Source organism: Terrapene carolina, unplaced genomic scaffold, assembly GCF_002925995.2.
Source record: "Terrapene carolina triunguis isolate 2854851 unplaced genomic scaffold, T_m_triunguis-2.0 Scaffold35098, whole genome shotgun sequence".
Lineage (NCBI taxonomy): Eukaryota > Metazoa > Chordata > Testudines > Emydidae > Terrapene > Terrapene triunguis.
This window is the reverse complement of record NW_020699449.1, coordinates 3,561,655-3,588,063: the sequence shown is the minus strand read 5'-3', so window position 1 is coordinate 3,588,063 and position 26,409 is coordinate 3,561,655. Positions and strand designations below refer to the sequence as shown.

Here is a 26,409-nt window from a genome sequence, read left to right as displayed (position 1 = left end):
GCTGTGGCAGTTGATCTAAGGAGACAAGGGATCCATATTTTCCCATAGCTCAAGGTTTGCCACTGTGGAGGTCAGAATCAACAAAGGAATCAACTCTTGCCCTACTTCAAGCATAGAATTAATGGTGGGAGGGGTAAGAGTATTGGCCTATACAGCAGTAAAGGCGTAGCTACCACTGTACAGGTACCTCACCATTCTGAGTGTCTCAGACCAACTGCAAACCTGGCGAAAGACATCAGTCAGGATGTGTGTCAGGCTCATGGGACATATGACCTCCAACAGTGTAAAAATTGTGGCCTCTTGACGTATATAAAGGTGCAATTGGTGAAAAACCTAACTTTTTCCATAGCAATTTATGCATGAGAATCATGGGAAGTTTAATGCTGCTGACAGGAAGACAACTGAAACTTTTGCAATATGATTCTGGTGAAGCCTCTTGCATATCTCCTGTACAGGGGAAAAAGATGAATGCCTGTTAGACATATTGGAGAGAAGCAGATCCTGATGTCAGAAATCAACAGATGCAGATTTAATGTACTTTGGTCACATTCGGCATAGAGATGGAAATAACCTTGAGAAAGTTACAGAAGTAGTGGTAGAGTCTCATTGGAGCAGGGGATAACCAGCCAGGAAATGGATGGATGGTGTGCAGCAGATCATTGGAAGGTCAGCTGTTGAGCGCTCCAAGTTAGTGATGAACCATGAAGGTTTCTGAAAATTTTGCTAAAATGACTGATTATTCAGACATAAATAAATGGATTTACTTAAAAATTCTTGCTTAAAGCTATTACTGAATGCTACTTGAATCAAGCATTCAGCTTGCTAGTCATCTTTCCTAAGCCTCATACGAGTGAAGCGGAAGATAAACTCCATACCTTGAATGTGTCAGGTCTCTTACCATTTGGACAGACTGAGACCATTCAGGAATTCTGCTAGACTATATTTCTGGCTTTTGCTAAACGGAATAAAGTGTCAGCCTGTAGCCACACACAAAATGGGTTTCAGACAGTGTTAGAACTTGCTATCTGATAGATCACTTGGACCAACCTATGCAGATCAGTATCTATTCCAGCAGAGTTTAATCAGCCTCTGCAGCTTTGCTAAGGGGCACTGCACTTTTGGAGATTTGCAGAGCAGCTACCTGGAATTTGTCTCACATTCACCCAGTGCTACTCCTTCGTAGAGGGCTCCAGATTAAATGCCAGCTCTGACAGAATTGTCTTACAGCAGTTTTCAATAGATTCCAACCACAGACTCCAGGGCTTGGGATCACTGTATGCAAGTCACCAGAAATTACATACATATGGACAACACACATAAAAGATCCGCAGTTACTGTAGGGTAACCATTTTTTCCCATTATGTACATGGAGAAATGTTAACCGTAGTAGACACCAGTGTCTACTACTACATAACCTAAAGAGGTTTGCATTCAACATTTTATTTTAAAATAAAGTTTATTCTTCGTAATCACATTAAGTGATATGGAGCCAAGAGTTGAACTCCGCATTAAATCTAAGGGCTTATCTCTAATACATTGTTTGGGGCTTGTACTTGTACAGTGGTCGAAGAAGGAAAAATTCAACACTGGCTGTCAGTGCATTCTGTGTCTAACCCTGGCATGAATGGCACAAAAATATTGAATTTTCAATATTTGATCTTTGGTCTCGCATGAGTTGGGCTGTCTATTTTTGTAGATTTCTCTCCTTTCCTCTTCTGAACCTGATTCCCACCCATAAAAAAGCACATCAAAATGTTTAGGTCCTTGACTAGGGCTCCTAGGTGCTATGATAATGCAAATCAATAAAAATAAATAGCTTTCTAATGGAGTTTGTCTGAGTAGAATAAACATATGGCCAATATTTCAACTCAGCATAGGATAAAAAGATTTGAGAAGCCCTATTACGAGCCCCTATGTTTTTGTGCATCTTATTAAATACTCATGGCCTCATTGGATCTCATATTTAACACATTTCAAAACACTGGAGCAGATTCAGCAAACTGTTTCAGACAGCTAAGGCTGTTGCACTATAGGGGAGATTCTCCTTTCTACAGAGCAGCACAAATTTTTTCGCCCCCAATCTGAATAATTGCTTGTTCTTGGTTTTTTTGAGTCTCATTTGATGCTTCTTGAGATGTCAAAGCAGAGCTAATGTATTACTGTTGATTGTGATTTTTCTTGTAACAATAATTGCAGCAATTAAACTGGAAAAAAATAAGCATCACAAATCTCTGGTAAGGGAAATAAAATGGAAACCACTGTAGTTGTAAATATGTAATCTATAAAATACAGCATACTTATTGGGGGAAATGGTTTAGAAACTAGTATGCCAAGCTCGTTGGAGTCACCCCTGTGTTCACGTACTCATTTGGTTCAAGATTCAGTTGGACAAGAAATGTCCCGTCTTGCGTATCCTCTTTGCAACTATAGCACATGCTTGTCTCGGAACAAAAAGGATCGTGCTTGTTAGATAAGTACTGACTTGAATCTTGGTTTGCATCAGAGATTCCATAGTTGTTTTTGCTATATTTTAGCAGGAAATAATTGCATCCTCTGAAATGCCCCGTTGCAGTTCTTCTGGAAGCCGCTTTCTGCATATAATTAGCTATTTTTTCCACACTAAAGGAAAATATACAGAACTTCACATTGTAATTCCAACTGCATGATCTCTCTGGGGATCCAGTCCCACAGCTGGAGAAACGTTGACATGAGACTACTGTGCAGGAGAATCTGCGTAATATCATTTTTTTTTTCCTTTGGACTCCATTGCTGCTCATCACACACATTCCCAAGAGAATCCAATTTGCTTTATTTGTAAGAAACCCAAAGATGACTTTGGAAAAAGTACTCTCAAACTGAATTCCATCAACCTTCTGAAACACAGGGGAGTTCCATCATTTCCTTGCAAAATAGCAGTGTGCAAACCTCTAATTCACTGCCTGCTTCAACAAACAAGATGTATATTGACACCTCATCAAGAAGTAAGTCAGTCTTCTCTTACTCTTGGCAGAACATCTTCAGCATCTATGAGCCAGCTACCTGGCATGAGCGTAGAATGTATTCACAGCTTGAAATGTCAGCTTTCTTCAGCCAGGGTCGTTGTGACCTCAGTGCATTCAGATATCTAGCCTGAAAATGGTGGTGCACAATAGTAGAAGAGCTTAGTTGAAGTCAACACACGTTCCCAAATGATACCAGCAGCATAGGGAGCCATATGAGCACCTTTACACTGTTAGCTACAGAGAACCCATGTTTCTTCCAAACCTCTAAAGTTTCTTCTAAACTTGAAGAATGACAAAGAATAAACATAATTCAGGCAATTTTTATTGCTCAAGAAGTGACTGGGTGGGCTTGTTTTGCAGACTTAATGCATTTGGGACAACCTTATTCTCTGCTCATATACCAAATCTCAGTCAGGGATCCCTTCTGCATTCTGACCTAGAAATACAAGCTCTAAACTAGTGGTTTGAGAAGCCAGTATTTTAGAGGTACCATTTTTATCCAGTAAAAAAAAACTGGATATTTGTTTGTCATTTTATTCCTGGTGTCATAAGAGGGGCATACACCAATGTTTTACTGTCTGTCTTAACAGGAAAGGTGAGACACAACATTTGTGGTTGGCTGCTAGTTTTTGTTCAGCCTTCTATTGTTAGTCTTATGTATAGCCCTGGGATATTGGTCAGACTCTTGTCTCCCTCTTTCCCACCCATCCGCCATTTGCACTCCTTGTGATTCTTCTGGACGGTGTCTCGTTTGCAGTCTTCAGATAGACACTTAGTTTCCTCCTTCCTCCTAAATTGTTCCAACTTGCGCTTGCTCTTCCTTTCTCTGTCTATTGAGAGCTTCTCTAGTGGCTATAGTTTCTGCTAAAAGGGTGAGTGAGACGACAGCCCTCTTGCCGTTTTTCCTTTCCTCTCCTCTTTCGTAGGGAAGAGGTGATTCCTACACAATGTCTTGAAGATTGTCCTGCCTAGCATCTTTCTAGTCTTTTCTTGAAGTCCAGGAGTCAAAATGTCTGACAGGCTGTGCAATTATCTGTTGTCCAGTTGTTGATGGCGCCTAGTTACTAGGGCTCTAGAGACACTTGTGGTAGGTTGGAACCATGTATGACTTGGGGCTGGAAAGAAAACTAGTTTGGTTATTTGTTTGAATCAGAAATTGTTGTTTCTCTTCAAAAGCTCTAACCAGTTTAGGAAAACGACAAGAACTCAGCCCAAACATCCATCCTCATGGAAGTATGAACTGCAGTCTCTTTGGCTCTATTTTTTACTTATTTTTCCCCAATAGAATATAGAGATGACCTCTTCACCCCCTCAGCTTTAGTTGAAATTCAGCTCTCTGTACTGAAAGTCCAATGTTTCTCTGAGGATGAGAGAGGTTCCCATGTAAGGGCTACCAGGTATTACTAGAGTACTGAATAACGGCAGCACTGGTAATCTTCTAGCCCTCCACTTAGGCTATAGCCATATGAAAACCCATCACAGAGTCTCCATAAACAAATAGCAGAATGGCTCAAGGATCACTATAAAAGAACTTGGCTTTCGGAAGGATCTGTAGGCTCGCTTCAGCAAAAGTAAAACAGTTTCCAAGATGTGTTCACATGAAGCTCCTAAAGTCAATGACTGGAGGTTGCTGCCTCAAGCTGTTTCAACCTTTTTCACACAATGTTAGTGTCCTGAATCTTGGTTACATTATGAGCCAAAGAAGTGAGATTCCTCATGCTCTATATTTGTTGGCAGGCTTTGGAAGTCTCTACCTGTTTCCTAATCAGCATGATTGACTGGATTGTAAGGCCTTGAGTTGGAGACCTACTGAGAGGACAATTCTGGAAATATTTTAGTTTCTCTTTTCCCATCTTATGATTCTGGGCATTTTTCTCCACTCTTGTGGGGGAGCTGTCTGGAAATGAGAGATCTGGGTAAGTAGGAAATTATTCCTTTCATAACTAACATTGGTTTTTATTTCATCAATTCAGACATCTCTCCCATACTCTTGATTCACTTGTGGTTGTGGAGTTTGGGCTTGGGGGGAGGATTAAGATGTTTGTTTAAAACAAAGGCCAAGGAAGCATTAAAAAACAGAACTAGGGTGCTTGTGAGTATAATCTGCAGCGGCAAAGACTTGGCAAAAGTAGACCTGTGAATTGGAATAGCCACCAATAAGTTACCTCTGAGAATGTGTGAATCACCCAGTGGCCTATGGCTGTTCCGTCAGTACAGAAAAGTTTACATTCTTTTATACAGAAACAAGTGCATAAATTGGTACTGTACCTGGACGCAAAGCTGTTGTAAAGGGTGTCTTGCATGCTGTAGTGGTTTTAATAAAGTTCCTACTCTTCTAGATGTTGGTATGATTTTTTTTATCCAAGGATTAACTTTATATTTTGAAATGCTGCTGTGCAGTTCATCACCAGAACTCGTTAGTCTCATACTTCGCACCTCCCCCAAAAGAGTGATCTGATGGATTGTATTTAGTTCGTGTAAAGCTCCCCCACATAAGCCTGCCCCACAGTGTCACTGCGGATCCTGAGCACACTTTGGAATGGTTGGTGCACAGTATCAGGGTCCACAGGGAGGCTTGCTGCACGGCAGGCTGATGAGGGGGAGCTTTACACCCCAGCTTGCCAGGAACTAAATGTTGATTTGTATAAGTGCTTCATCTTATGATGGCCAATATCCTGTATTACTACTCTGGGGCCTGCTGTGGGTAGAACACTTGAAGGTGAGAAAAGGTGCATTTTAGATTTCCAGAGCTCTCCATGAAACACTACAACCCAAAAGGTAACCACCTGTATAAAATCTTGTACTGTGATTGTGATTTCATAACTACAGTATTGCTTACACCGGAAATGGTTTCTTTAGTTCGTGGTTTTTTTTTATTTATTTGTTTTTATTTATTTTTTAAAGATACCAGATAAAATAAGGGAAATGTCAGAGTATAATGTGCTGGAGAAAAGCCAGTCTGCATTCCTTCTAGCGTTCCTCCATAGTACCAATGCAAAATACATTGACTCTTTGGGGAAATACTAACTCTTGCAGAGTTCAGGGTTTAAGCAAAAGAAATACATTGTAAATGTATTGTCAGAATGGCCTCAGTAACTTATGGAGACTGTGTGGAAGAGGCTACAGTCTAAAGATTGTCAACCTGCTTCTGGCAATACTGGCAGTTTTCAGGGATTCCAGCATTGTTCCTCTCCTGTAAGCCCCTCTTCTCCCACCCCCTGACATACACGCCAAAAGTCCCTGTCATTTGGACAAATTAATCGGACACATTAGTCTGAGGAGTTCTCATTGCTAGTGTCTTGGGCAAAGATATTCTATTGCAGCGTGTAGCTAGTGATCATAGCTGATCCTTCTGTGTAAGTATTAACTCTGCAGCTTATTTTTTTTAAAAGAGAAAAGTAATCAAAGATCAGATTTGCATAGGCTATTGCTGGTCTGTCAAGATAGTCATGCTGTCAGATTAAGCTCCAAGGTAATGCAGTTTTAATAGATGAGGTTTCTATTTCAATACAGTCTACCTAGGGTTGGTTAGCAATCTTATTGACTTGTACATCTTTGAGATGTAATAATGTGGATTTTATTAGTAATAGCCCGTGTCCGCAAAGGTGAGTACCTTTTCAAGGAGAGATATTTGCTAGAAGTCTAATGAAATAGCTTTTAGCTGTGTAGGATCCTAACAAGTTTGCTATTGGTGTAGCTGTATTAAACAGCTGACAAACCGTTCTGTAGGAAAGAATTTAGTGCAAAGGGTTTCTGGTTTTGTGTCCATGTCCAGCTGTATTCATCCAAACATCTTGAGGTTTTTTTTGCAGTGCCTTAAATTTGTATTTGTAAAAATGTTGCTAGCTATCCAATTACTATCTGGTTTTCCTTTTTCTGTTAAATTTGTAAAATACAGAACAAGTCTTTAATACTGCATCCCAGATGATTCTCCATATCATGTGGGAATGAAGGATGAAAAAGTTGCTGATGTGCACATAACTCTACCCATATTATTTATGAAAGGGAGGGGGGGAAAGAACCTGACTTAAATATACAATTTGGGTCCTGGGCTCATTAAGTTTCATATTAAATTAAAATCGGCCTGTCAGATGTCTTAAAATCTCAAATTGAAAGTTTAAATGTTTCTATAGACTTAATGTTGGTCTCTGTTAATCTCAGTCTTTGTATGCTGTCAACCACTACCGGTCTTGATGATTTAATCTGGACTACCTTACATTGCTAATGTTCACCACTTTGGGATATTCTTAAACTACACAGCTTTTGGGATGTAATATGAAAATTCATCTTGTGTTGTAATGATCTTGAAATCCACTCCTATAATGACACTTGTCACAAAAGTTGCCTCTCTAAAGTTGTCGTCATTAAAGTCCATTAGTGGCTATTAGCCAGGATGGGTAAGGAATGGTGTCCCTAGCCTCTGTTTGTCAGAGGTGGAGATGGATGGCAGAGAGAGATCACTTGATCATTACCTATTAGGTTCACTCCCTCTGGGGCACCTGGCATTGGCCACTGTCGGTAGACAGGATACTGGGCTGGATGGACCTTTGGTCTGACCCAGTACGGCCGTTCTTAAGTTCTTATGTCATTTTATTTTCTCACAGGAGATGCACATTTTGCCCTGGGTTTGGATAGAAATGGTGTGGTTCTAATCTGAAATGTAAAAATGGCATAGCTTCATTCAGTGTATCTACTTCTTTTGTGTATTCTGTGTATGTATCTGACTTTATTAAATGCTTTTCTGCTTTTGACTATTTGCACTGCATAGCTAACGTGGCTGAGTGAGCTAGATTTTATTCCTCCTTGTACGTTAACAGAGCTGTCTTAGGTGTCAGCAAGAACCTAATTTAACTTGGCTGTGGGGTTACACAGCCTAACTGCTCATATCCCAAATAGTTATGCATCTAGTGGACATAACTGGCTAATGTTAGTTTCAGCACCATAACAAAAGTGGTGAAGGCTAGAAACAAAATATCTGAGGTGAAAACCATATGGGGTTAAAAACGAAGTTTGAGTGTCTGAACCCACTACTTTAAATGTACTTGAGTGATTATAATAGACTTCAGGATATGATTGCTGGCTCTAACAACTGTATAAATTATTAGCAGCAGACAGTTGAGCTTGTTAAAAGGGGCATTATTAAATTTAAAAGAAGACTTCGTTGGGGTGGCAAATGACTCCCATTTTATTTTTCAGTGGAAACTCGGTGGGCTTGTTGAAGGCTGGGTGAGATGACTGGGAAAGCATAGAAAGACTTACTGTCTGTGTGGGAAAGGAAGGGGGTAGTAATTAAGGTTGGAGAGTAGTGTCTTAAGTGTGCATGCCACACTGCCAGTTTTTTATTTGGATATGTGAAGTCAGATGTGCTTTAGCCAGACTTCCAAAGTGGAATGAACTGCTTTTGATTTGTTTCACTATGTAGTAAAGGTCCATAAGGAACTAGACTAGGACAGAATATTCTCAGTCTTTGCTCACTTCAATCCCAGCACGGGATTAATCCACTCCAGAAGTCTAAACTCTTCTAGACTGCATGGGAGCCAGGACAGTATTAATTTCAACATAACTAAAATTAGGATAATGAGTTTCTGTGGTGCTGCATGAATAGTGCATATAAACAAGACCAACTCCTTGACAGGGAGCAGCAAACTGCTTGAAATAATTCAAATGCCACACACTGTCCATCAAAACAGTTTCCACAGAAGACTTTTCACCTGTCCTAGGTGAAAACAGTGAGCTAGCAGCCGCATATGACCACTCACTGGTGCCTATGGAGAGCTGATATCTGCATGAGAGCATTTAAGTTTTATAAAATAAAATTTGAGTCCGGAAATGAACACTTTTTGGGTAAACCTCTTGTGAAATCAGATTGTAAACACTGGAATTTCACACCCAACCTTTAACTTTGCCCCACAAATACTATGTCACTTGAGCTGTGAGTGACAGACTCTTTTCCAATGAAAAGCCTTCTGACTGGTACACAAAAAACGGGAGAGTCCTTTGCTTGCATGGCAGATATCCTCCATCTGTCCTACCTAATGCCACCCATTCACCCTCTGAATACTGGTCAGAGAGCACACCATTTCACACAGAAGCCAGCAGTCAAGTTTTTACCAAGTGCACCTTGAAGATACAGGCCACAATTCCCTAATACCTAGCACAGGGCATGCCTGAGATCTCCTGATGGATGACCTAGATCAAAAGATGAGTGTAAGCAAGAGAATCTTACAGCTAAAAAAAAAAAAGCCCTATTACTGTATGTCTGTCCTGTTTTTGTGTAAATGTCTTTTTGCAATTAGTGTGGCTCTTTCACCAATATGTGTACCATAAGCAAAGCTGAGGGGACAGAGTCAAGGTCAGTGTTGAATCCTTAACTGTGAAGACTTTCATATTTTGACACTTTATTTTAAAGGTTTTAATGCTGTATTGAGAGAAATGCAAAACTATACGTAGTAGCTTGCCTTCATATGCTCTTGGCTTGTCCTTCTCACGGTATTTTATCTGGAAAATAGCATTGGCTCCAAATTGCTTCGCTTTTCTTGATATTTATTAAAAGTAAAATTTTCAGTGTAAAATAAACATTGCATGACTGATGGCAAAAAGATGCATTAATATTCACTGGAGATCAGAATATCTGCCTTCAATCAGGGACTGGCTGGCAGGTCTTCAAGGAGTAATTCTATTGGAAAAGACAACTTGCAAAGCTAGAGGAAAAGCAGCCGTGTTCTAACTGATTTGAGACTTGCTGCTTCTCTTTATAACTAAAAACTCCAGGTTTTCAGACCTAGACTTCCTGCTTTTTCATTCTCTATTTAAAAAAAAAAAAAAAAACTTAGTTTTAGAAATACAGCTAAAGAGATGCACATTTAACATAACTCCCCAAATTGATGCATTTTTTTTAATGCACATTTTTTTTTAAAGGCTTTTTAGGTTCAGTTCTTGCTGATCTTGTTCTGTAGTGATTTTTTTTTTTAGTTTTGTTTCATTAGTTTGAATATTCTCATTTTTTCAGTCTTCAGAATGTTTGTTTTTACTGAAATGGTCTAATCTTTTACTTCAAGTTAGAAGTAAGGTTTTTAAATAGATAATGAGTTTTTTTTGGTCTGGTTATTAAACAAGGTGGTTCTAGATGCATAGGTTTTTTGGAGTTGCTTCACTATAAAAGGTGTGTGTGTGTGTGTGTGTGTGTGTGTGTGTGTGTGTGTGTGTGTGTGTGTGTGTGTTAGGTCGCACTTTCTTCCTCTCCCCTCCTCCTCCTCCTCAATGCCAGAACAGACAGTCTTTTGTTAGCTATCCACTTCTAGAAGCTGGACCTGTACAGTATTTGAACACAGTTAAAATTAATAAAACGTCTACAAAATTCACTTCATTTTTAAGACCGTCAGTGTCTTAACTCATTGTAATGGAATGACATTGTGGATTCTGTCTCTTATAAGTAGAGTGACCAGATAGCAAGTGTGAAAAATCTGGATGGAGTGGGGAATAATAGGAGCCCATTTAAAAAAACAAACAAACAAAAAAAACCAAATCCCGACTGTTCCTATAAAATCGGGACATCTGGTCACCCTACTTATAAGAATTGATGACACTGATAACACCAAAGGACGGACCTGCTTCTCCTACAGGCTTTATCTGTTAATGAGATCACAAACTCTTTTAGGAGAAATCAAATCCTGAAATCAAGTCCCGAAAGGAAAGTATTAAATCAAATCTACCATGCAACTAGTTTAAAATCATAAGCCATTACTTTACTTTTGTGTAGTAAAAAGTTGTGTTTTTAAAATACCGAAATACTTTTTAAAAAGGGGGTTAAAAGCTTGGTTAATTATAACAATTTGAATTTTTTTAGCTTTTTTTTTTTTCCCCTTCTGATTTTCAGGAAATAAGTGGTAACCTTAAATTTTCAATTGTTTGGTTTGTATGTCTTATAGAAATGTTTAGAAATTCCAGATTAGACATAACATGAGCTAATTACTCAGTGTAGCTAAATGATGATTCTTCTTAATGAATTCCAAAATGTAAACTGTTCAGTCCTTGTGTAGGAAATTCCTTTGTAGAACTCGACAGACATCCGTTTCCAGAATGGATTTGACAAGAGACGTTTGCAGTCACTGCATTGAAAGTGAAAGTTCCTGCACTTACCTTTTCTCTGCCCTTCGTCCCCTAACGAGCATCCCCTTCACGTAGCATGCTTTGTCAAAGCAGTGGAAAACATTAGTCTATCCCAGACTATTTCAGATGCCCCACTTAAAGCTTTAACTTATTTGTCCTTCTTTCAGACCTCTCTCTCAAGATGCAATAAAGAGAAATGGTACTTAAACATAGCCATCAAATTTATACCAACACATACTGCAATTCACACACATGCTTAGGCCTATGCATTTGATCCAGATATAGGGGGCAGAGAGTTCATGGAAACATGATCTTTACCTGGGTTGGAAATGACACATTCTGACTGTAGAGAATAAAATGCCTTGGAAGACCTGTAGGTATATTTCTTCCAAGTAACTGCTAGTTCTTAGGTTGAAACATGTTCAATAACAGAACTGTGTACAGCAGCTCCCTGATCCAACATACACCTTCATCATGCATTTATAAACTGGACTTTCCTGGGCTCATGTCTCTTGGCAGAAGGGTACTCCGTCGTGTGGTAATTGCATACCTCTTTACTTAATTTTCCCTCAGTCATAGCCCAGTCTCTTTCTTTCCACTCATTGTTTGTAAATAATATATAAAAATAAGGGTGGTTTTATACTCTATTGCGGCTGACTGTTTCCCATGCGGTTAAGAGTTCAATGGATGTGCCAGTAAAGGGTAGACTTTCTTGTTAATTTTCTTTTATTCAAGAAAGTAATAGCCACTGACCTGAAGCTCTTTGTATCACTCATGGTCTATTGGTTTTCAAAGACCCAATCCCTAAACTATCCTTTTTTCAGCTCTGTGTGTATGTGTGAAGCTATTTAGTGGGTACGTTACATGGTAGCTATGTTAATAATCTTAGCTTTAGAACATCTACGTCCATGATCAGCCACTGGTTGATGGTTCTAGTTGTCTCAAAAGACTACAAGGAAGGGGTCCAACCCTGGCATAAAGGTCTGTGGACATGTCTTAGAAGAAAAATTGACAGGCAAGACAAATTTCTATATCAAGAAGTGTGTGTGTGTGTGTGCGCACATATATAACCACACAGCCACTCATCTTTATCTGCTGTAGCAGCTTACAGGGAATTCTTAACGGTCCCATTGAAGTGCTCTTGCTCTGAAGAAATTGGGTCAGATGTATCCCAATATAGGTATGAGATCAGAGGCAAAAAATAGAAATTTACATCTGGGGAGTGGAACACCTGGCAGGAGACATTATGAAACAGATTCTATGGGAAGAAACCTGCAAATCTCTCTCTCGGGAGATGGTTGACATCAGTTTGCCGTGCAATATGGCTGGGGGTGGGGACGGCCCTGTTCAGTGTTAATGGCTCACAAGTAGGATTTGTCTAGTCAGTTGGGTTGTGGCTTCCCTGACATAATGAGTTAAGTTCTGGGCACCGCATTTCTGGAAAACCTGACAAATTGGAGGGAGTTTAGAGATGAGCAATAAAAATGATAGAGGGCTGGTGAGATTCTCTTTCAAGAAGAGTTCAATAGCAAAATATGTATAGCATGTCCAAGTGATTTTGGCCTTGGCTACAGTGCCACTTTCTTAATCTCCGATTGTGTATTACTGCTTGTGGCAGCAACAGGTGCTGGTTTAAATGAGTGGTGGTTAGAAACTCTTAGAACAGGTCTGCATGAATACAGTGGCTTAAAAATGCCAAGGGCTGATCAGTGGCTGAATCAGTGCGGGTAGAGGTCTAAGGGAGGGCAGTACCCTGCAGATATTTTGAAGGGTGCAAACACTATTGATTTTGAGTTTCTAAAATATAATTGTAGGAGCCCATTAAACTTGCACATAAATAACCATGGAAAAGGTGGCATTCAGCTTAGTTAAAAGGGGTTAATTGAGATTTAGTATGAATTGAGAGAATATCAGAGAAAAAAACTTCAGGTAAGATATATTGGATAAACTCCCAAGGGAATCAGTGCCCTGTTGATTTGCACACTTAAAACTTGACAGGACAAAACTCTAGCAAATGTATAATAGGGACAATCTTACAATGGCAGATGGAGACTCTAGAAAACCAAGTAGTCACAATGTTAAGGTAGGTGTTGTCTGTCTGATGCGCTTGTTCTGTGCGGGCCAGTGTAAGTACATACCTTGGGTCAAGAAAAGATTTTTCTAGGTTTTAGAAAGGTGGCATGAAGGCTCTTTTAGAGGCTAATGTATTTAGATGAATACCCTGAATCTTTACTTTTTTTCTGTAAGCTTTAAACACTTTGGGTAATGAGATGGTAATAAATTGAAATTGTCTTCCTCCCCACCCCCATTTCACAGGAACATTTTGCTGAAGAAATAAACCATGGTCATGTGAAGTGAGTTGGTTAGTAATTGCTTTCAAGCACTCAGTAATTCAGAAAATGCCTTAGATCAGGGGTTCTCGGGACAAATTTTTTGGTGGCCTCTGCGTGCGGCCACCAACTCTTGCTGATGGCTGCTCTCACACTTCTTCCTAAAATACTTAGTTAGCTTTAAGATAAACAAATAAATATGCACCTATACACATCCAAATCATGTAATTTATTTATTGCTAGCTAGTAAGTCTGTTGTGAAAAGTGATATTAACAAGCATACAAGTATCCCTTTTCACAGTAGATTTACTCAGTCCTGTCAAGCCTAGGGACAAATTAAGCCCTGGTTGGGGAGGCCAAGGGCAATGGGGGTGGGTGGGGGGAAGGCACTGGGGTGCTGGAGCCCAAAGCCCTGTGGCCAGAGCCTGCTGCCCTGCCACCCCGGGGCTGAAGCCTGAACCCCACCACCCCGGGAACGTGGGGATCTCACCGGCTGCTTAGTCCTCCAGCATTGTGCCCCAGGTGTCTCCGGGGGGGCAGGGCCCAACCATTGCAGGCAGCCCCAGCAATCAACACCAAGGCGGTGCATCCAGGAGCAACAGGGAGGGGCTCCCCCCCCCCCCCCCCCCCCCCCCCAAAAAACAGCCCAGGAGGCTGTGGATGCCAGAAAAGCCCCTGGTGGCCGCACTTGAGAAACGCCGCCTTAGGTGGTGTAAAAGCTGAGCGTCCTATAAATGTGCAGTTCAGTGTAATGGTACATTTTGTTTTCAGTTACTATTCTGCTGATTTATTTAGCTGGGGCCGAACATATAAAATCTGGGTGTTGCTAAACAATGAGAAAATATATCTTACAACTGTTTACTTCATTTCCTCACTTTCAGGTATGTGGGAGTTTTTAAATTTTTTTTAAATGAACCACCTCCACTCTTCTCTCCTCCCTCCCCCCCCAAAAAAACACCCTGGCTGGGCCTAGCATTTTTGATTTGACCAGCTTTTCAAAAAAATAATTAAAAGGTGCATGGCATCTACAAGAGCAATATAGCTGTCACCCCCAGCAGGGAAAGCAGTTTTTGCCAAAAGCAGCCAAAGAATCATTTAACGTTTAAGTTTGTAGAGATCTTCCCTAGAGTCCCATTATTTGTATAGAAAAACTTTTAAGTTCTGTCCCTAGAAGAGAAAAGGAAAATGGCTTGCTGTTGTCTGTTCACGATGCTTTATTCTACCTTCAGCTATATTGCTTCTAGTTTAAATGGGAGAATTTTAAGAATGGACAACATGCTTCCTTTGTGTCACCTGTACCATTGACTACTAAACTGCTCTGTGGATGGCATCTCCCTGGGAAACCTCCCCCATTGGTTACTGGAGGGCTTGTGAGTCTCCAGTAGCCATGTCTGCAGTACTTAAATAGGTTTCCTTTATAATCAGCATTTATGAGACAACTTTGCCATGATAAAACTAGTTCATTTGGGGGATTTCTCTTCATAACTACAGAATCGGACTTGCATGATTTAAAAGGAGAAAAACCCTTCACATTACACACTCAAGGTGGAATAGTGGATCCCTTGCAAATGCACGTTACCGCAAGGCTGAATATTATTATTATACCTTCCACAGCACCAGCCCTCCACTCTTTGGTTGTTTATGTACCATAAGCCAAGTTACTGGTTCTTAATTTGCAACTGCTTACTGACATGGGCAAAAACTGCACTGTCTTCTTCCTACTTCCGAAACATTAAGTAATGTCTATTCTTTATCCTCCCCTTTTTTGATTAAACTGCTGACTTGGTTGATGTGCATAGGCTTTTCATGGGTCGTTATTCAGTAGATAGCTGTGTGATAGCTTTTTAAAAAATGCAATCTGACTCTGCTAAATCAATTTCTCAAATGATTTTCCCCCTCCCTTCCTCCCCCCCCCACTTTCAAGCTTTGAGTGAAATATCAAAAATACCTTGGCAACATTAAATTAAAATGGTCCTTTTTAGTCAGGTGATAGGGTGGGCTCAATGAAACCTGAAGTAGCAATTTCAAAGCATAAACAAATCGGCTCTTTTGTGCAAACATGAATAGCCTTATGTCGGGATTCTCCCCTTGGAGTCATAAGAAGTTTTAAGGTTCCTCATCTTTCTGAGGCTAAATACTTAGCAAGGGCCCATTTCTGTCTGTCTGTCTGTGGCTACAGAATCAAGTCCCAGTGTTCTCTCCCTCCCCCCGCCCCCGACTTTAACCTGCCCCTTCTATAAAGTACATCTCAGCTGCTTGTGCTTGAGATGGGCTGTCATAAATACTAGTTCCATAAAACATGGTGAAAATGTAATTAATTAAAATGAGCCCTCAAGGTGGGAAATGATTTAAAGTCTGCTTGAATCTTAAATGGATATATTGGATGCTGTTTCACTGCACTGGGTAGAATTACTCTGCTTTGTTTCAGCCTTCATTATAGTGGAATCCTAATTGGCCTCTGTGAAGGTCACAACAAATACTGGCTTTCCCACATGTCGTCGTAGCAAAACCGATTCTGGTATTTCTAAGTTCAGCCCTCTGACATCACTGCGCTGCTATCAAAGATCACTTGATACTCCGTGTCTGGCTGATTTTGTCCAAATTCCTCAGTTACAACCGTTGCTGCTGCTGATACAGCCTTTGACTAACGGAGGCCAGGGTGTTGAACATCTGTGTGTATTTCCCTCCCAGGCAAGACAGATTGAGTCTCTGCCCTTTGGTTTCATGGTAGTTGGTGAAGAGGCCAAATCTTAGGAGTCATCGCTTAGATTCTCTAAATTCAGTGACACACTTCTGTGTGCAGTGGAAGGTCTTTCTGCTGATCCCCTCGCCATTAGGGCTTTCCATTTTTAAGTTAGATGAATCTTCTCCCAGGTTTTAGTTAACAGACCATGGCCCAGAGAACAAAAAACATCTAACTTTCATAGTGCCCCACCTTAAAAATAAGGCCCTCTTAAAAAATAAGGTAGATGTATTGCTGTAGAATAGCTTTCTGCTCAGAGTTCTGTGTATGGGTGGGTTTTCCGTTTCTAAGGAAGACGAACCAGGGGAAGAGTCAGATGTCTTCTCTACCCACAATGACCCTTTCCCTCTCTAATGCAGGAACTCCCTCTCCTTATGTTGTATAAGGATTTAGTTTGATCACTTGTAAAGTTATACGTATATTGCTCCCAGATGGAAGTTACATAATTGAAAGGTCGCAGTGCAATTTGACACTCCTTGGGGACTGAGTCTCTAATGGCTTGCTGTACAGCCCTTATTTAAGATGAGGAAGCACTTCCTTAGGTGAGTGGTCTTACTGAAAGCAATGAGACTCCTTGTCACTTGGCATGAGTAAGTGCTTACCAAAACACAGAAGGTGCTGTTGGTCCCTATATGATTAGGTTTTTTTAAATGGCAAAATGAATCTCATGGATGTTTGCCACTGCACATACTCATATCTGATAGTTTTATTTATAACAGCTATTATACGCGTAAATGTGCACCTACAATTGAAAATAAAAAAAATCCCAAGTGAATAGGCTTTTCTTAAGTCTTTTAAAATATGCAAGTCACCTAGAGTGCATGAAAAGTCCCATGCCGACAGGCAGCAAACTGAATAAGTATGACATTGGCACAATGAACAGATCTCCTGCACACTGCTGCTCCCATCTGCCTGAACCCTGATGCAGAGGGACCACTTCAGCATGAGAGTAGTTTAAGTCTTTGCCTCACTTCACAAGGATGCAGATTTGTGACCCTTTTATTTCGAAGATTAAACAATCAAAATGCAAAGGGACCAAATCAGTAGTTGGTTGGCTTAAGAGGCACCTAGTTCTGGCTATCTGCTTTTCTCCATCCCTAAAACAGAATGTCTGTTGGGTATCAGCAGCTGCAGAGGAAAAAGCATCCTACTGTGCAGAAGTGGCACCAATTTGAGTAAACCCAGCCAGCTGTCTGTGATCTTGTGCTTTAGTCAGCAATATACACTATAGGTCGCATACAGGGCTGTACTGCTCTTTCTCCGCAGCTGAATGGTGTGCATTGGGCGAGATACGACTTCCTGATTTCAGTAACCTGTGTAGGTTTATCACAGAATTGTGGACTGTTAAAGTTCAGAGCGAGATTGCCATACTTCATAAACATCTCACTGTAAACACTTGTAACTCTTGACTTTTCTCTTTTAGGGAAGTGACAAATATCTGTAAATACTAGCCATAATGCTTCAAAAACATTACTGTCTGCTGGAACTTAAGTCTCTCTGTTTTATACAGGCAGTAAACTTAATCTGGCTCAATAGATACTGAATCTCTGAAACTTACCTATTTGGTTGATTTGGGAAAGTTCTATGAGATCTTAAGCAAGTAATTTCCTTTGAGAGGTGGGGGAAGAGAAGCATAACCTTCAAGCAGCTGGCTCAAAAAAAAAAATTCCTTGTTTTAACTGAACTTTTGATTATGAAGTGTTTATACTGTATGTATGATGCCAAATCTGGAATTAGAGCTGCTTGAAACTTCAACATTTTGACAACTTTGAAGGGACTTTTTTTTTTTTTTTTTTTTTCCTTGTCTTCGAGGTCATTTTAAAAGCACGAGTTTTTAAAGTATTTTTACAATGGTCCTGCAAACCACAAGCACTTGCTGTCAAGTAGCATGGTGCTTGTAGTTATAACCAGTTACTCCATTTGTCAGAGTTACAGCTGTAAATCAAATATGAAAACATAACTGCAGTGTAAGGTTAAAAATGAAATGAATCTGAGTTGGTATCTTGTATATGGTGCTATACATTTAAAAAGAAAAGCCCTTAGTTGTATCTGTCAGTCACTCAAGGAAAAGAGTTCCAAATCACCCATTAGTAGACTATCTCACACGGCTAGTAATAGCACTCATAACTTCCGGTTATGTTCATTCTCAGTAGTTTGAGAAATTGAAGGTTAGGCAAGCATCCCCCTTTTTTGCCAGCATTACATTACATTACAGCATTACATAAGACTTTGATTTTACACATAAGGACATGAGAAGAGGTGGGCACAAGTGACATTTTGACTCTGGCAAATAGATCTGTATGGTAACATATAACTTCAGTATGCAGCAAGGTACTTGGTTAGAAATTCAGCTCCTTACTCTCTTGGGATAGAAACCACTGGGATCTTGGATTGTGGGAGTTTCATAGTGGCTTTGCTTACTTTGCGTAGCCTACATCTGCAGCTAGTTCAGGATCATCTTTTCCAAGTTACTGCATAGTTGTTGTGCAGAAAAGTCTTAAGTCCTCTACTTAATGAAGTTTTTCCTGAAGATCTGAGTGACCAGAGAGTAGAATGAACCACTTTACCGCAAGTGAGGCAGCTTCGTAGCCCTTTGAGGCCAGTCCTTCACATCTGACCCTCTAACCAGGATGGTTTCACTGTCTAAGGACCTGTCAGTAAGAACCTAATAACTGAAGTCATTTCTGCACAAGATTTCTTTGGCAGCAGCCTTTGTAACGGACTCCTTAGACTGCCTCCCTCTGTATCCAGATTGTCCACAAACAACATGGAACTGAGGTTTTTAGGAATAGGGTTTCATCTAGGTGCCTCTGTTATATGCTGCTGATAACTCTTGGAAGAGCCAAGTGGCTGACAGAGAAATTGGCATCCATGCTCCTGGAAATAGAAGAGGGAGTATAAAACATGCATAAGCAGGTGAGTCTTCTGACGCTACTCCTTTAAGACTCCACTGGTAAGAACTTCTCCAGGTGATGATGGGAGTGGCAGAGGGGTGAAGATCCAGATATTATTCCGCCATATGACGCTTGACACCAGGAGCATGTCGCTTCCTTATCTGTCCAGAGAGTGAGGGCTCTATGGGCTCCACATATCTCTTGCCCTTTGGAGGCTTGCACTTCAGACGGGTGACGTAGTTCTTCCTACAAGTGTTCATCAGCTCATGATCAGAGCTTGGTGGATATCGCCTTCTGAGGCCACCATAAATATAGCACCCACTCCTGTGAATCTGGTTTAGTTGGAATATTTAGTGTTCTGGAGCCCTCCCTCCGGGTTTTGTATCTGTAAAAATCACACTGTTAAATGGTGGTTCTGGCTGTGAATAAGGTGATTTTTACTGATTGTTTGCTCTTTGACTAACCATGTTGGCTATGGCTTGCCTTATTTGGTGCACGTTAATTTTGCTTTAGGCCTCTGAGTTTCAGTATTCTGCAGAAGTTTTATTTTAAGGGAAGTATGAATAGTAAACACTTAAAAACAGTTTCAAAGTTCTAGAGAGATACTTGAGATCCGGAAGCAATCTCACGGTTGTCTTTTGCCATGTGAACAGAGCCAAACCTGCTCCTCTGTGGTCCTTCCACTTTGGTGTGGAAAGCACTTTGTATTATTTGGATTACGGTACTAAGTAAAACTTGCCATTGGAACGCCCAACCTAGCTATACTTGAGAGAGGCATTAGGTAACAACGTGTATATTACAGGTTCCAGTTTCAGATATATTTTTTTTTTCACTGCTGGTTTCACATACTGTTCACTTTTTTGCTAACCAGCTTATTTGTGCACAGCTTGATTTTGTAATTGCGTAACTCTTTTGTGGTTATCCATTTGCATGGTTATTCCTGTCTGTATGTTGGTTGTTTGGTTTTCCTTTTTGTTGGATAAGATTATTTTTGGAATTAGACTGTAGTTCTGCAAACTCATTAATGCTTATACATTGCTTTTCACTGTCTTGTTCTTAATAAAGAATAAATTGATTACATTAGGTATATTTTCCTTTATTAAAAGGTTTAATAGAAAAATCTTGTCATTTGTTTAGACACTATTTAATAGAAGTATGAACCTGTCGAAGTAACAGTAAAAGTATTTCACTTCTCAGGGGTTCCTTAAAATCCTGAAAGAGTGTTGGATGTGCTCACTTTCATTTTCTACAGTATTTCCTCCCTCCCTCCCTCCCATTCTGAGTATCCCATCTTTTCAGCCAGTTTAAAAATAAGTTAAGCTGTCTTTTTTTTAAGTGTCCAAAATTCTCCCACTTTTGGAGGGCACACGAACAGTTCCTCGCCTCCTCCTTTCTAACATTCCTGAAGGTTGTAAGCAGAGGTCTGGCTCTGTCTGTTATAATCACTGACTAGGGAATTTCACTTATATTATGATACTATATGAGAGTAGCATGCAATAAATAGTCTCTCAAGGAGAGGGAGTCTAAATACTAAATATTCTTCTTTGGCAGTGGCTACTGTATGAACTCTGTGTGGTGGTTATTTTTAGTTATCAGATGGGTTTTGGACTGAATTGGTTGTTATGGACAGCAGCCTTCTTGATATTAGGTCAGTTTTTGAGTTAGGATCAGCTGCAATTCATCATAGCAAAGCTGCCTTGAGGGTAACACTATGTCAGTATGAATTGGACAAGCATAGCTGGTGTGAAAGACTCTTTGGTGTGATGCATATTGAACTTGAGTGTATTACCTTTATTTCGAAATGTGGTTGTTGCACACATTCAAGCTGGCAAGCTGCTGACTTATACATACACAAACTGGAAAGAGCAACAGAGGGTCCTGTGGCACCTTTAAGACTAACAGAAGTATTGGGAGCATAAGCTTTCATGGGTAAGAACCTGGAAAGAGTGATTCATTTTTACATAGTAGTAATCAACGGATCTGTTTTCTACATGGCTTGTCTATAAGATCTCAAGTTTGTCAGGGTAGCAATTAAATTTGTAAGCTGAAAATTTTTATATGGAAGGTTAGAACCTCACAATACTATTTTTTCATTCACTTATCTAATTAGAATTGCATTAGCTGGACCACAGCTTCGCACCATCCTTTCTAATCAGCCCCCACCATACCTTTTGAAGTTCATTTAGTGTACAGTCCTCTGTATCAAGACCTACTCTATTATCTGTTCACATGCCTGTCCCAATAGTCTAAGCCACTCTGTGGCTAGGCAGATGGAGAAATGAGACTTAGTTTGTTTATGTAGAATGTATCCGGCCTACTGGTACCTCATCCGACATTTGTCTGTTTCACCTACTTGTTTCTAAAAAATCCTCTCTGAGTGAGGGATGGCTTTTCTTGCTCCTTGTTTCAACAGTCTAGCTCAGCGACATTCCTTTGGCCTCTAGGTGCTACAGTAATACAAATAGGTAGAGCCCTACCAAATTCACGGCCATGAAAAACACATGCCGGACCGTGAAATCTGGCGTGCGTGTGTGTGGGGGGGGAGGGGGGAGAGTTGTGGTATTGTCGCCCTTACTTCTGTGCTGCCTTCAGAGCTGGACCCCCTCTCTCCAGCCATCCAGCTCTGAAGGCAGTGTCACGGCAGAAGTGAGGGTGGCATGGTATGGGAGGTCATTACTGGGGGGGACGGGGGGACGACAGGGCTGGCCTTATGGGTGGGTGCCATGGGCAACAGCCCAGGGCTCCTTGGCCAACCCTCCACGAACACAGACAGCCAACCCAAGGCCTTTTTAACCCCGAATGCTGGACTTGGAGGTGGTGGCACCTCAGCTGGGGACTCCTACTGTGGGGGATCCAGCTGCTAGCTTTGGCCAGGCTGGGGAGGGATGGGACTTCCTTTTCCCCCAAGACAGGTTGCTCCTGGGGCCAGGTCAGAGCCACCTCTGAGAACCTCTCCTGGTTGTAGGAAGCTCCACAGTTTATGGCTGGGAGCCCAGTTCTGAAGGAAGCGCCACCGCAAGCCGCAGTGTGGAAGGCAGGGTAGCAGGATGGCAGTATCATATCTTGACTTCTGCGCTGCGGCTGGGGGTAGTGCTGCTTTCAGACCTGGGTGCCTGGCTAGCAGCTGCCGCTCTTCAGCCACCTAGCTCTAAAGGCAGTGCTGCGGCCAGCCGCAGTGCAGAAGTAATGGCGGCAATACCGCAAGCCCCCCACATGCCCACGACCCCCTTTTGGGTTGGGACACCTGCAGTTAGTGTCAAATTTCAGATTTTTAAAATCCTGTGACCGTGAAACTTTCCAGAATGGACTGAATTTGGTAGGGCCCTCCAAATAGGAATGTCAGTTTCATACACACACTTTCACAAACAGTGTTTGTGGTGGGAGGGAGGAAGGACCCTGTAACAGCTTTTTCCACTCAATCAGTACAGAAGAAATTCAACTTTTCAACCCTCCTTCCACCCCCTGATAAAATCCACATATAATGTACATGAAGTCTCACATTTAGCCTTGGCATTTGCTCAGAGGCCATAAGAAAATACTGCTTTTGAGGATGGTTGTGTGTATGTATAAACAAATCACTGCATGCAATCAATAGCTGGATTTTTATTTATTTATTTTGGTTGAGGCTGACTAACACTTTGGTAAGAAATTAGTTTTCAGGAATACCTTTTGTATTAATACAGACAGTGCTCTTCAGCTGTTAAGCCTATATGTTTAGGAGCCTATTAGAATGCTAAGTGTGCTGTATTCAGAGATATTCTGTGTCTGTCAAAAAGACTGGCTTTCTAAAGATTGGTAGAATGCTAACTGGATGGACCATTGTTAAACTGCACTATGAAGAATGAGAATTTTTCTTAGAAAAGTCACTAAAAATTGTGTGGGTATTCTTTGGTTGTCCCATTGAAATGATTAGGATTTTTGTAAGAAACCATGAATGTTTTGCTGCTCTTTGGTCAATTGTATACAGACACGTGTACGCTAATATGATATTAATCTCTAAGGTGTTCATATTGCTATAAAGTGAAATCTTAGAATATTTTAAAGTGGAATGCTATTTTCGTATTTTTGGCTAATCCTGTGTCAGTGGGACTTCTGGGTACCCAGCACCTTTTGACAGCACCACCACCGAGGTGTCTACGTGTAAGTCCAGGTGCCTAATTTTAGGGATCCAAAGGTCAAATATTTTACCTTGATGTCTAACCCTCATTTCCCTATCTCTAAAATGAAACTGCTACCTTACAGCTTTGTTTAAAATTAGGTTCGTAGAGCTCTTTAAAGATGGAAAAATATGCTTGTTACATTTTTGTTAAAAATAAGCTAGTTAAGGTTTTTCTTGTTCATAGTTACTTGTGTGCATGCATATAGATAAAATCCTTAGTAAAAAGGCTACAGTCCTGACAATTAACTTTCATGGTGGTATATTGTAGGATTTGAAGTTTCAAAAAGTTTGTCTGTAATCTGTAATTCCTCCTGTACAGGTACATAATGGGATACAATCCAATTGTTAGTACTAGGCTGTTCAGTGAACCAAAACTTACTGAAAATTCAGGAAAAGCCCATCTTTCCCATGTGTAATAGTCATCGTAGATGCCAAAAAAAACTAATGGTCACACATTTTTATGAAGATACCCTTACTTATGCTCAGTTATATGCAGTAGAGTAGCTTGAACATAGGTTAAAATGAGTCTTGAAGTGGTGCAATACCAGTTTAAAGACCTACAGCTCATACACTAAGTAAATATCTGAAGAAGAGGTTAGCTTTATAAAAAGGTTGCTTTTATAACTTTGCAAGTCATTGGTTTTTTGTTCAGAATTTGGGATTTTCTAATTATTAATCCATTTGAAACATTTATTCTTTTAAATACTATCAAAGAATTTCATCACTGTTCCATAATTGAGCGTAGGAGAAAGTTGGTGATATGTCAAAATTCACAGTATTAATTTATCTTTTTAACCTTATAGCAGCTCCTACATTTCCTCCTGCCTCTCAGTCTGATCATATTTCTCCTAAGAATGTTTCAAATTCTTAATTAAACTGGGTATTGTGATTTCAGCACTAAACTTAGGGCAGTCGGTGGGAAGGTAGGAGAGCCAGTTATAAACATTAATGCTGTCTGAGAACACTGATAGGAGCAGTAAGCTATTGAATAATCAGTATGTCAGGCAGCCCTTTCTCGTATACAGGGTATTTTTGTGCAGTATATTGGTGTATGTCTTAAATATCTTAGTTCAGTTATTCTAGTACTGCAGAACTAACTGTTTGTTTTTCTTTTTTTCTTCTCTTCTCTTTTTCTCTCTCAAATCAGGACAGAGCTTGGGTTATGGCTTTGTGAACTACATTGACCCCAAGGATGCTGAAAAGGCTATCAACACGCTGAACGGATTGAGGCTTCAAACCAAAACAATAAAAGTACGTAGTGCTAATTCTAGCTTGAGGAAAATACAGATTGAAGTCTGTTTTGTGACATTAATCACCACAGTATGTTCTTACCTTTCTACCTGTGGCTTAGGCTTTCTGATACGGGCAACACAACTAATGGTTTTTTTTTTTTTAATATTTATAAACTAGTGCCCTTAGTGCATTAACATGAACAGAAGTTACTTAGACTGTGTGCCAAATTGTTTCCATGTCAGATGTATGCCTGTTTACATTTTACCCAAGAAATGCATCCTCATAATGGCATGATTTTGAGGTTTCCCTCATTAGAATATATGCATACTGTATTTCTGGAAGGTTTTGTTGTTTGGAGAGATTGTACCACTTCCCTGTTTTTTCCTCTGTGCAATATGTATATTGCTTATGAAGTCTTTCTCACTGGTGTGTCCCTGGGAAAACCTGTTTAAAATAAAATGTGCTGAAATGAATAAGGCCAGAGGAGTATGAAAAACCCTAGCACTGCTATTAGACACCTGCGGCTGGCCCGTGCCACCTGACTCAGGCTTGCGAGGTCCCAGAGCCTGGGCTCCAGCCTGAGCCTGAATGTTGACACTGCAACTAAACATCCTCTTTGCCCAGGCCCCATTAGCCCAAGTCAGCTGTCATGGGCCAGCCATGGGTTTTAACTGCAGTGTAGACATACCCTAAGAGTCCAACAACTCATAGCCAGCCTCCAGTTGTGTTTTGGATTCAGTTTTTGCCCCAAATACTATCAAGCAAGCCAAGCCACAATACTTCTGTTCTTTACAGAACTGTAAAATTGTAATCTTGAGGAGCAATCTTCCCCTCCCAGAGTGTTATCACCTAAACCAGTTTATAGTGGCACTTGTCTGCCTTCAGAGCTTAGGGGCAAGAATGAAGAAGAATGAGGCTAGCTGTCCTTTTATTCCTAAAGTTCAGGGGCTCCTCTTGAGCACTTATGTTCATAGAATCTTAGAAATGTAGGCGGGGAAGGACCTCAGTAGGTTATCTAGTCCAGTGCCCTGCACTGAGGCAGGACTAAATTACCTACTTTTATCCTTGACAGGTGTTTTTCTAATCTGCTCTTAAAAACCTCCAATTACTGAGATTCCACAAACTCCTTATGTGACCTGTTCCAGTGCTTAACTTCTAAGGGTAGTTTTTCTTAATGTCTAACCTAAGTCTCTCTTGCTGCAATTTGAGCCCATTGCTTCTTATCCTCTCCTCAGTGGATAAGGAGAACAGTTTCACCCTTCTCTTTATAATAGCCTTTTATGTACTTGAAGACTGTTATCAGGTCCCCCTTACTCTTCTCTTCTCCATACTAAACAACCCTAATTTTTTCAGTCTTTCCTCATCGGTCATATTTTCTAGGCCTTTAAGCTTCTGTCCTAACTTGCTCAGTCTCTATAGAACTATTTCAGTCAGAAGGATGCTAATCTTCTGAGTATTTGGGCTTTAGAATACAAGTTAAACAGGATAAGTTGTCAGGAAGTGTTTCATCTCTCAAGGATATTTTGTGTCAGTAAAATATTGTTCATCCTTGTATTTGCTGACTATCTTCTAGTCTTTGTATAGTGTCTGAAAGCAACTGTCATCCAGCTCACTATCATTCAGGTTAGAGACCATGATGCTTTAGTTAGTGACTTCTAAAGCTCGGTTACCAAATGTAGCCGGTTCTGCCCTTTACTGAGGTCAGACTTGTTCCTTTGGACACGCAGTTTGCTTGTGAAAGGGCTTAAATGTAAAAGTGAATCTGGGACATTTAAAAAGGTTTTTGAGGCAAAGAGATTGTTCCTTGGGAAAAGGTGGAAAAGGCAGGGTATGTATTCTCTAACCTAGAAGATTTATTAAAATGAATAGTGATCGGCAAATTTTATTGAATGCTGCTGTTCTGTATCCTGTTAAACACATGTATTTGTGTCTGAGGAAT

At 40.4% G+C, this 26,409-nt stretch overlaps 1 protein-coding gene across 5 annotated transcripts in view; it reads left to right on the top strand.

Moving 5' to 3' along the window:
• Positions 1–26,409, top strand: part of LOC113405353 (ELAV-like protein 2) — a 70,082-nt gene that overhangs the window by 8,541 nt on the left and 35,132 nt on the right. For 4 of the 5 annotated variants that reach the window (XM_026646494.1, XM_026646493.1, XM_026646492.1 and 1 more), the window contains exon 2: positions 24,385–24,488. In XM_026646494.1, coding sequence (XP_026502279.1) covers positions 24,385–24,488 — 104 coding nt within the window. Of the gene's footprint in view, positions 1–16,796; positions 16,800–24,384; positions 24,489–26,409 lie in introns of all 5 variants that reach the window. The other variant, XM_026646491.1, reaches the window with a different exon arrangement.